Source organism: Orcinus orca, chromosome 2, assembly GCF_937001465.1.
Source record: "Orcinus orca chromosome 2, mOrcOrc1.1, whole genome shotgun sequence".
Taxonomy (NCBI): Eukaryota; Metazoa; Chordata; class Mammalia; order Artiodactyla; family Delphinidae; genus Orcinus; species Orcinus orca.
In genome coordinates this window covers 4,636,127-4,648,340 of record NC_064560.1, presented here as the reverse complement: position 1 = coordinate 4,648,340, position 12,214 = coordinate 4,636,127, and the positions used below count along the sequence as shown (strand labels likewise).

At 41.8% G+C, this 12,214-nt stretch overlaps 1 protein-coding gene across 1 annotated transcript in view; it reads left to right on the top strand.

The window, feature by feature from the left end:
* TMEM236 (transmembrane protein 236) overlaps positions 1-12,214 on the top strand; it is a 50,572-nt gene that overhangs the window by 20,105 nt on the left and 18,253 nt on the right. Inside the window, exon 3 of the mRNA XM_004278652.3 lies at positions 6,326-6,455. Coding sequence (XP_004278700.1) covers positions 6,326-6,455 — 130 coding nt within the window. The remainder of the gene's footprint in view (positions 1-6,325; positions 6,456-12,214) is intronic.

Here is a 12,214-nt window from a genome sequence, read left to right as displayed (position 1 = left end):
ACCATACTGTCTTGATTACTGTAGCTTTGTAGTGTAGTCTGAAGCCAGGAAGCCTGATTCCTCCAGCTCCGTTTTTCATTCTCAAGATTGCTTTGGATATTCGGGGTCTTTTGTGTTTCCATACAAATTGTGAAATTTTTTGTTCTACTTCTGTGAAAAATGCCTTTGGTAATTTGATAGGAATTGCATTGAATCTATAGATTGCTTTGGGTAGTAGAGTCATTTTCACAATGTTGATTCTTCCAATCCAAGAACATGGTATATCTCTCCATCTATTTGTATCATCTTTAATTTCTTTCATCAGTGTCTTATAATTTTCTGAGTACAGGTCTTTTGTCTCCTTAGGTAGGTTTATTCCTAGATATTTTATTCTTTTTGTTGCAATGGTAAATGGGAGTGTTTTCTTGATTTCACTTTCAGATTTTTCATCATTAGTGTATAGGAATGCAAGAGATTTCTGTGCATTAATTTTGTATCCTGCTACTTTACCAAATTTATTGATTATCCCTAGTAGTTTTCTGGTAGCATCTTTAGGATTCTCTATGTATAGTATCATGTCATCTGCAAACAGTGACAGCTTTACTTCTTCTTTTCCAATTTGGATTCCTTTTATTTCCTTTTGTTCTCTGATTGCTGTGGCTAAAACTTCCATAACTATGTTGAATAAGAGTGGTGAGAGCGGGCAGCCTTGTCTTGTTCCTGATCTTAGTGGAAATGCTTTCAGTTTTTCACCATTGAGGATGATGTTGGCTGTGGGCTTGTCATATATGGCCTTTATTATGTTGAGGAAAGTTCCGTCTATGCCTACTTTCTGCAGGGTTATTATCATAAATCGGTGTTGAATTTTGTCAAAAGCTTTCTCTGCATCTATTGAGATGATCATATGGTTTTCTCCTTCAATTTGTTAATATGGTTTTATCACATTGATAGATTTGCATATATTGAAGAATCCTTGCATTCCTGGAATAAACCCCACTTGATCATGGTGTATGATCCTTTTAATGTGCTGTAGGATTCTGTCTGCTAGTATTTTGTTGAGGATTTTTGCATCTATGTTCATCAATGATATTGGCCTGTAGTTTTCTTTCTTTGTGACATCCTTGTCTGGTTTTGGTATCAAGGTGATGGTGGCCTCGTAGAAGGCATTTGGGAGTGTTCCTCCCTCTGCTATATTTTGGAAGAGTTTGAGAAGGATGGGTGTTAGCGCTTCTCTAAATGTTTGATAGAATTCGCCTGTGAAGCCATCTGGTCCTGGGCTTTTGTTTGTTGGAAGATTTTTAATCACAGTTTCAATTTCAGTGCTTGTGATTGGTCTGTTCATATTTTCTATTTCTTCCTGATTCAGTCTTGGCAGGTTGTGCATTTCTAAGAATTTGTCCATTTCTTCCAGGTTGTCCATTTTATTGGCATAGAGTTGCCTGTAGTAATCTCTCATGATCTTTTGTATTTCTGCAGAGTCAGTTGTTACTTCTCCTTTTTCATTTCTAATTCTATTGATTTGAGTCTTCTCCCTTTTTTTCTTGATGAGTCTGGCTAATGGTTTATCTATTTGGTTTATCTTCTCAAAGAACCAGCTTTTAGTTTATTGATCTTTGCTATTGTTTCCTTCATTTCTTTTTCATTTATTTCTGATCTGATTTTTATGATTTCTTTCCTTCTGCTAACTTTGGGGTTTTTTTCTTCTTCTCCAATTGCTTTAGGTGCAACGTTAGGTTGTTTATTCGAGATGTTTCCTGCTTCTTAACGTGGGCTTGTATTGCTATAAACTTCCTTCTTAGAACTGCTTTTGCTGCATCCCATAGGTTTTGGGTCGTTGTGTCTCCATTGTCATTTGTTTCTAGGTATGTTTTTATTTCCTCTTTGATTTCTTCAGTGATCACTTCATTATTAAGTAGTGTATTGTTTAGCCTCCATGTGTTTGTAATTTTTACAGATCTTTTCCTGTAATTGATATCTAGTCTCATGGCGTTGTGGTCAGAAAAGATACTTGATACAATTTCAATTATCTTAATTTTACCAAGGCTTGATTTGTGACCCAAGATATGATCTATCGTGGAGAATGTTCCATGAGCACTTGAGAAGAAAGTGTGTTTTGTTGTTTTTGGATGGAATGTCCTATAAATATCAATTAAGTCCATCTTGTTTAATGTATCATTTAAAGCTTGTGTTTCCTTATTTATTTTCATTTTGGATGATCTGTCCATTGGTGAAAGTGGGGTGTTAAAGTCCCCTACTATGAATGTGTTACGGTCGGTTTCCCCTTTTATGCCTGTTAGTATTTGCCTTATGTATTGAGGTGCTCCTATGTTGGGTGCATAAATATTTACAATTGTTATATCTTCTTCTTGGATCGATCCCTTGATCATTATGTAGTTTCCTTCTTTGTCTCTTCTAATAGTCTTTATTTTAAAGTCTGTTTTGTCTGATATGAGAATTGCTACTCCAGCTTTCTTTTGGTTTCCATTTGCATGGAATATCTTTTTCCATCCCCTTACTATCAGTCTGTATGTGTCTCTAGGTCTGAAGTGGGTCTCTTGTAGACAGCATATATATGGGTCTTGTTTTTGTATCCATTTTGCCAATCTGTGTCTTTTGGTGGGAGCATTTAATCCATTTACATTTAAGGTAATTATCGATATGTATGTTCCTATTCCCATTTTCTAAATTGTTTTGGGTTCGTTATGATTGGTCTTTTCCTTCCCTTGTGTTTCTTGCCTAGAGAAGTTCCTTTAACATTTGTTGTAAATCTGGTTTGGTGGTGCTGAACTCTCTCAGCTTTTGCTTGTCTGTAAAGGTTTTAATTTCTCCATCAAATCTGAATGAGATCCTTGCTGGGTAGAGTAATCTTGGTTGCAGGTTTTTCTCCTTCATCACTTTCAGTATGTCCTGCCACTGCCTTCTGGCTTGTAGGGTTTCTGCTGAGAGATCAGCAATTAACCTTATGGGGATTCCCTTGTGTGTTATTTGTTGTTTTTCCCTTGCTGCTTTTAATATGATTTCTTTGTATTTAATTTTTGACAGTTTGATTAATATGTGTCTTGGCATATTTCTCCTTGGATTTATCCTGTATGGGACTCTCTGTGCTTCCTAGACTTGATTAACTATTTCCTTTCCCATATTAGGGAAGTTTTCAACTATAATCTCTTCAAATATTTTCTCAGTCCCTTTCTGTTTCTCTTCTTCTTCTGGAACCCCGATAATTCGAATGTTGGTGTGTTTAATGTTGTCCCTGAGGTCTCTGAGACTGTCTTCAGTTCTTTTCATTCTTTTTTCTTTATTCTGCTCTGCAGTAGTTATTTCCACCATTTTATCTTCCAGGTCACTTATCCATTCTTCTGCCTCAGGTATTATGCTATTAATCCCATCTAGAGTATTTTTAATTTCATTTATTGTGTTGTTCATCATTGCTTGTCTCATCTTTAGTTCTTCTAGGTCCTTGTTAACTGTTCCTTGCATTTTGTCTAGTCTATTTCCAAGATTTTGGATCATCTTTACTATCATTATTCTGAATTCTTTTTCAGGAAGACTGCCTGTTTCCTCTTCATTTGTTAGGTCTGGTGGGTTTTTACCTTGCTCCTTCATCTGCAGTGTGTTTTTGTGTCTTCTCATTTTGCTTATCTTACTGTGTTTGGGGTCTCCTTTTTGCAGGCTGCAGGTTCGTAGTTCCCATTGTTTTTGGTGTCTGTCCCCAGTGGCTAAGGTTGGTTCAGTGGGTTGTGTAGGCTTCCTGGTGGAGGGGACTAGTGCCTGTGTTCTGGTGGATGAGGCTGGATCTTGTCTTTCTGGTGGGCAGGTCCACGTCTGGTGGTGTGTTTTGGGGTGTCTGTGGACTTATTATGATTTTAGGCAGCCTCTCTGCTAATGGGTGGGGTTGTGTTCCTGTCTTGCTAGTTGTTTGGCATAGGATGTCCAGCACTGGTCGTTGAGTGAAGCTGGGTGCTGGTGTTGAGACGGAGATCTTTGGGAGATTTTCGCCGTTTGATATTATGTGGAGCTGGGAGGTGTCTTGTGGACCAGTGTCCTGAAGTTTGCTCTCCCACCTCAGAGGCACAGCACTGACTCCTGGCTGCAGCACCAAGAGCCTTTCATCCACATGGCTCAGAATAAAAGGGAGAAAATGTAGAAAGAAAGAAAGAGAGAGAGAGAGGAGGGAGGGAGGGAGGGAGGGAGAGAGAGAGAGAGAAAGGAAGGAAGGAAGGGAAGAAAGGAAGAAAGAAAGAAAAGGAAAGAAAAGAAAGATAAAGTTATTAAAATAAAAAATATTAAGAAAAAAAATTTTTAAGAAAAAAAAAAAAAAACGGACAGATAGAACCCTAGGACAAATTGTGGAAGCAAAGCTATACAGACATAATCTCACACAGAAGCATACACATACACACTCACAAAAAGAGGAAAAGGGGAAGAAATCATAAATCTTGCTCCCACAGTCCACCTCCTCAATTTGCGATGATTCGTTGTCTATTCAGGTATTCCACAGATGCAGGTACATCAAGTTGACTGTGGAGCTTTAATCCGCTGCTTCTGAGGCTGCTGGGAGAGATTTCCCTTTCTCTTCTTTGTTCTCACATCTCCCGGGGCTCAGCTTTGGATTTGGCCCTCCCTCTGCATGTAGGTCGCCGGAGGGCGTCTGTTCTTCGCTCAGACAGGACGGGGTTAAAGGAGCAGCTGATTTGGTGGCTCTGGCTCACTCAGGCGGGGGGAGGGAGGGGCACGGAGTGCGGGGCGGCCCTGCGGCGGCAGAGGCCAGCATGACGTTGCAGCAGCCTGAGGCGTGCTGTGCGTTCTCCCGGGAAAGTTGTCCCTGGATCCTGGGACCCTGGCAGTGGCGGGCTGCACAGGCTCCCCGGAAGGGTCTCTGGGGTCCGCGCTGTTAGCCGGGGCTCGCGCCCGTCTATGGAGCTCCTTTAAGCAGCGCTCTTAATCCCCTCTCCTCGCGCACCAGGAGACAAAGAGGGAAGAAAAAGTCTCTTGCCTCTTCGGCAGCTCCAGACTTTTCCCCGGACTCCCTCCCGGCCAGCCGTGGCTCACTAACCCCCTGCAGGCTGTGTTCATGCCGCCAGTCCTCTTCCTGCGCTCCGACCGAAGCCCGAGCCTCAGCTCCCAGCCCCGCCCGCCCCTGGCGGGTGAGCAGACAAGCCTCTCGGGCTGGCGAGTGCCGGTCGGCACCGATCCTCTGTGCGGGAATCTCTCCGCTTTGCTCTCCGCACCCCTGTGGCTGTGCTCTCCTCCGCGGCTGCGAAGCTTCCCCCCCTCCGCCACCCGCAGTCTCTGCCCGCGAAGGGGCTCCTAGTGTGTGGAAACCTTTACTCCTTCACAGCTCCCTCCCACTGGTGTGGGTCCCGTCCCTATTCTTTTGTCTCTGTGTGGACTTTCTAGCCTTTTGGGATGTCAGAGGTCTTCTGCCAGCATTCAGTAGGTGTTCTGTAGGAGTTGTTCCATGTGTAGGTGTATTTCTGGTGTATCTGTGGGGAGGAAGATGATCTCCGTGTCTTACTTCCGCCATCTTCCCCTCGCCTCTCATGTTCATTTTAGAATCAGCTTGTCATTTTCCACAGAAAAGTTGGAATTTTCATTGAGATTGTATCAAATTTTATCATTTTTTAAAATCTTATTTTCTAACTCTTTGTTTTTGGTGTGTAGGAATAATTTATCCATTTTGTGGAGATTTTCCCCATTTATAATCATATAGTCTATGAATAATGACAGTGTGTTTTTCTTTCCAATACTTCCACTGTTTATTTCTTTCTCTTGCCTTGTTACACTGGCTAGGACCTCTAGTACAGTGTTGAATAGAAATGGTCATGGTGTAACCTTTGTCTTATTCTTGATCTCAGAGGGAAAACTCTTAACATATCACCATTAACATGATGTTTGTCATAGCCTTTTTTGTAGATACCTTAAACAGTTGAAGGAAGTGCTCCAAAGCCGAGCTGGGTTTACCCAGCTCTCTCTTCTTGGAAGACCCAACACTCTAATGTTTGCCCCCCTAGCTCTTTGAGCTAGGACTCTCAGAGGCTCTGCTTAGCGGTTGGGTTGGGAGAGATTCCCCATTCCACTATTCCAGGAGCCTACTGTTAACTTTTTATGCACATTTACCAAGCTCTGTCTTTAACTGAAAGCTCTTCCATTGATATGAACCCTTATTACATCTTTAGAAATGGTTCAAAACCTTGTGGGGTTGAGCACCTAAAAAGCTGAAAACCAAGCTTCTAGTCTTTTAGTAAATGTATGTATAATTAATTTAGCACTGCTTTCAAATCTTCAAAGAATTGTGAACAAAGAAAGTACAAAAATTTAATGCTTCTAAATGGTCTTCTGAAAACAGGTTCAAAAGAATATTAATGGTTCCACTGATATGTTACCTGACCTGCCAGTCTCTTTGGTTCTGACCTGCTTGATCATGGTTGATATTATTGAAAAACTCAGGACATATCCTCTTAGAGGGAGGCAAAAGAGTAAGTATTCTTTTAAATACAAATATTTTTTAAAGTTTCACATATAGTTCACCTTTCTCCCACTCTTGTCTGTTGACATGTTTAATGATATATTTTAAGAGCTAAGATTACAGATAGAAGATTACAAATGAAGATATCCAAATGTAATTGTAGCTATACAGTTATTCTTTTTTGATTTTGATAGTACTGACAAATGGATAAAGTTACTAAATATTTAATACTAAATCTTTAATGTTTATTCTAACATGAAAATTACCTAAGTCAATTATTATAGATTTGTATTTTTAGGAACTCTCTCAAAACCTTAAGTTGAGATGAATAGAGAGTTTAGTCTGCATACCTTTGATACAGGAATTAATATGACTGCTGCAGATACGTCCTAGAGATTTCTGTGTTTTTAATCGTGGATTGTCAAAAAGCTAAAGATCACACTCAAAACCAAGATATGCCACATTCTTCCAAAGGGAGCAGTTGAAACTAAATATTGGTTGGCCTTTAAAAAAACTATTTTGTTAATTGAATATTTTGTTTGGTCAGTCAAAAATTCCCTCAACTTTCATTTAATTTTATGTGATGGTATCTGTGTTTGATTTACAGTATTTGCATGGTATGGTTATTGTATGGCAAAGATTTTGCATTTGAAATGGGTAGGTTTTGTTAATCATTCCCTGACGGAGTGGATGGGAGAAATTGAGTGAGTCATAGGAGAACGCTTTGGGGTAATAGGGCGACTACTACAACCAGGAAGGAAAGCACTAGACTCATTTCTTATGAGCCGTCACCCCTCCAGTCACTCTTGCTCCTCAGATTGAAAAGCAAAACTGAGTTGGAGGCCACCAGGAAACCTGAGACTCTGAGCTTCATATTTTGCACTTTGCCCTTGGGTGGCAGATGATAGACTGTTAAGTTTAACATAACACAGGTGACAAGGTAGATAAGATGGCAGCCAATGAGTCTGTTGAAGAAAAGGTACTCCCAAGGTACATCTGCCCTCCACAGACAAGTGTATTTGTCTTAAACTGAGGATATTTGGGAATCGCCAAACCCTTTACTACTTCTGTGGACTGCTTAATGACAAGCCCATTTTGAAATTGGACTGTTTTTAATGAGTCTGTATTTTCCATGTTAATGTGAAGTTGCTACGTTTTTAGTGAAAATTCTCTTTTAAAAAATGCACATGTATATTTTTGGGAATCATTTATTGGCGTTTTATATTTTAAGTGATGAGTTGGATTTTTAAAGGGGCATTTTCTTTGTATTCAGAAGTAGTGATGAAAAGAGAATCAAAATAAGAGAACCTCAAGGAAGAAGTCAGTCTTGGGGAGAAGACTCTAGAACATCTTGTTCAATTGCTGCTTCTTAGTTGAAGTGCCTCTTTCTTGAGCTTTTTCTTCTCTGCTCAAACTTAGGAAGGCTAATGTCTGGTTAAATAGCGCCACCGTTTAATAAAATCACACTTTAACATACTAGCATTCATTCAAAATACCTTTGTAAATATTAATTATATGTGTATTTAATTTTTGTGCAAACTTTGAACTCAATTAGTCTCCTATACTCATTTTAACAGGCATACTAATAAAATCAATTGTGTGAATTTTTAACCCATGGGGTATTCTCATTTATCCTCTGGAACGTAAATTAATACATAAACTCATAACCATAATACATAAATCTGAAAATAAGCAAGTATGCTATAAATATGGTTTCACTGCATGTGCTACCTCAGAATCAAAGCAGTAGGGTGAGGGTGTGTGACAGCAAAGTTTAGAATAATTTGTGTCCCTTTAGAAAATGTTGAGAAAGAAGTACATTCTCTTCTGTGCTATCCAGATAGTTTGACATGCATCCATACTAGTCAACTTATAGCAGTTTTCACTTTATACCAGATGAAACTAAGGTACTCTGCAATGCTTGGATTTATGGACACACTTGCACTACCCTACCTAGAAGTACAGTTGATTTACAATGCTGTGTTAATTTCTGCTGTACAGCAAAGGGGTTCAGTTGTACATATATAAACATTCTTTTTTTATATATTCTTTTCCATTATGGTTTATTACAGCATATTGAATAGAGTTCCCTGTGCTCTACAGTAGGGCCTTGTTGTTTGTCCGTTCTCTATATAACAGTTTGCATCTGCTCATCCCACGCTCCCAGTCCATCCTCCCCCACACTCCCTCCTAACTATACTGTCTTAATTCCAAGCTACCAAAGTTTGATCTTTGTATAGTTTTTCTTTTCCTAAATTTAAAAATAAAAGTTCTATATTTGACATATGCTTAAAACAATCTTTCGTGGCCCAAAGAATCCTTTCTGCTAACTTCATACTACCAGTTGAAATACCTAAGTATCAAGTGATTACCAAGCCGTAACATTTAAGTGGATCATTTCCCATAGACTGGGGCTCACTTGGGAATATTTTTTGGAACACAGATCTCTGAGGCATGGCAATCTCACAGATGCACATAGCACCTAATAGTGTCAAATCCCGGTCATGAGAATAAATAATAAGAATACACTATATAGCCTGCATGTCCCGCACTCTTACTAGTATGTGGGTACAAATGGACACACTTTTACATTTCCATCTGAATTTTGCTAGCTCAGTCCCAACCTGTTAGTGACTGGACCTCCATTTCTCTTCCTCTCCCATATTGTTCTCTCTCCCATGTTTTAATTTTTTTGGCTGCGTTTTGGGTCTTCGTTGCTGCGCGTGCGCTCTCTCTAGTTGCAGCAAGCGGGGGCTACTCTTAGTTGTGGTGTGCGGGCTTCTCATTGTGGTGGCCTCTCATTGCAGAACACGGGCTCCAGTAGTTGTGGCCTGTGGGCTCAGTAGTTGTGGCTCGCAGGCTCTAGAGCGCAGGCTCAGTAGTTGTGGTGCACAGGCTTAGTTGCTCCGCGGCATGTGGGATCTTCCTGGACCAGGGCTCGAACCCGTGTCCCCTGCATTGGCAGGCGGATTCTTAACCACTGTGCCACCAGGGAAGCCCCTCTCTCCCACTTTTAAATGAGACCCTAGATGGGTCTCCCGTGGTCTCATTTGTTGGTCTAGACTGTTGAATATCCTCTTGCCCCTACTTTCCTCTCAGCTGTCTTTCTCATGTTCAAACAACTTTGTGTGCTATTTTCCCACCACCCCTGCTCGACTCTGCTCCAAACACCCTTAGTTACTGCTGTTTCTTGCCTCTGGGATATTGCTTGGTGTTCTGCTGGTGTTTTGAATTGATTACCTTTCCCCTGCCATTGGAGTATTGACTTCCCTCCCCTGAGTTCTACGTTCCTAGAGGAGTCCCACACAGAGTCATGGAATAGCTATTTTCACTTAGAAACACAACGCTTTTATCCCCAGAATGTATATGGAATCACAGACGGTCTGGGCTTTAATGATTTCAAGTAATGGCCATTCAATCCACTGGAAACCACTGTTTCCTCTCCTGCCACTAGATGTTATGGCTGATTCTGGTAGCGCTAGACTCCTTCTTCTTTGGGAGTGGCTTTTTTTCTGAGGAGCTTCATAGTTTGTCCTTACATCAGCCTTACCTTTATTGTCTGAACCCCAAATCATGGTCACCGTTAGATTCTCCTCCCTGCCCCCACCAAGATTTCTTAACTCCCATATAAACCAGTGACTGCAGACAGACATATAAGGGAGTCTGTGGTTAGGAAGTGAGTTTTCAGTTCTCCCTGCAGGACTTATTAGAGTAGCATGAATCCAGCTTGGGCACCATATTACAAAGCCGTATAATAGCGTATCGTGGTTAAAGTACTGTAGGGCCCCAGGTGACGGCAAACTTCATTTTATCTAAGGTGCTGGAGGTCAGAAAAGACTAAGGGGAATACCTGGAATTTGTACGAGTTTGTAGGCAGACATGGTGAAGACAGCTTTCTCCACAGAAGGAAGGTTGGGTCTCTAGAAACTCAGGTGTCCATGTAATAAGCGGGCATGTTTGGGAAGCAAAAATAACTTCGGCTGCATTTCTCACCCTGAGTAGGCAAACCTAGCGCCGGAACGGAAGTTGCCTTCTCTTTTTTTTGTGGTACGCAGGCCTCTCACTGTTGTGGCCTCTCCCGTTGCGGAGCACAGGCTCCGGAGCGCAGGCTCAGCGACCATGTCTCATGGGCCCAGCCGCTCCGCGGCATGTGGGATCTTCCCGGACCGGGCCACGAACCCATGTGCCCTGCATTGGCAGGCGGACTCTCAACCACTGCGCCACCAGGGAATCCCCCGGAAGTTGCCTTCTTAAGACCAGCTACTGTTTGCTTTTCACATAGTCAATTTGGAAACCTCCAAAGCTGTAAAGATCTTCTGGAGGTGGGGAGAGCAGGAGGGGGAGGCTGAACTGGGGTCTCTGGATGCCCCAATTCCTACTTCAACCAGAGAAACACAGCTTTTGTTTGTATAGGAGTTAGTGTTTTATGTAACATTTCATTGGGAAAAGTGCTTCTTCTAAATGTCTGCAAATCAATGTACGACCTCATTTAGAGTTGTTGGCTGTACCTATATCCAGCCAATTCTCAGCATCTCCAGCCATTAGTCCCATGATGACACCGCACAGTCTAGAAAAAAATGTGACCCGCTCCAAGGTCTTGTGATCGTTGCTGCTCTGGGGTATGAGACGATGCAACGCAATCCAATCCCATCTAATACGGTGCAATTCAGCTTTGCAGACAGAGCTGGATCATCCCGGTGGAGTACACATAGGTTTGAGGCCCAACACATACAAAAACCAGATAACATTTTTAACATTCCACTTTTGAATTTTTAAAATTTCCCATGTTTTCTGTTTCTCCAAAATAACACATATTTATTTAAGGATTATCAAATAGACATAAACAAAAAAGAAGAAAACGGAAATCAACCAGAGTTCTACACACTAGAGATCTATAACTGATAGCATCTTGATGGGTGTTCTTAAGAAAACCTACTTTATAACTTTTTTTTCCCTCAACAATGTGTGGTGGGTATCATTCTTGTTAAAAAATGGTGGATATTGGGCTTCCCTGGTGGCGCAGTGGTTGAGAGTCTGCCTGCTGATGCAGGGGACACGGGTTCGTGCCCCGGTCCGAGAGGATCCCACGTGCCGCGGAGCGGCTGGGCCCATGAGCCATGGCCGCTGAGCCTGCGCATCCGGAGCCTGTGCTCCGCAACGGGAGAGGCCACAGCAGTGAGAGGTCCGCGTACCGCAAAAAAAAAAAAGGTGGAGATTATTCTTGTTATTACATCTTCTACTGCATCATTTTTGTTGGCTGAAAAATATTTCCGTGTATTAAGGAGCCATGACTTATTAACTTACTGTTGGACAACTAGATTTTCCCCGTAGTTTTGAGCTATTGTAAACACGACTGTTAATGACTTGTTCGGAAGTGAGAAGGGTTGAGAAGAAAAGGACAAGGATGTGGTTAAAATGAGTAAGGTGGTGTTTGTTTGAGTTGGGCAGGGGAGACAAGCCAGGTTAGAGGACACAAGTGTGGATGGTGCAGGGGGTCTGTGTTTACAGGGACCCTGTGCTGTGTATGGGAACCATCAGCCACTGTGCGAGGTAACTAGCCAAGCAGAGGCTGGGGACAGAGTTAACTGCTGCTGGGCGGCAGCCGAATGATGTCAGGATGATGACCATAGACAGTGTCCTCAGAAGACCCTGAGCATCCGCACATGCCCAGACTCCTTGGCAACAGCGCTTGCCAGAAGAAAGGGACAATTATGGACTGGCTGCTCATGAGGACAAACACAGAGGGGGTCGCAGGGGGTTGTACCAAGG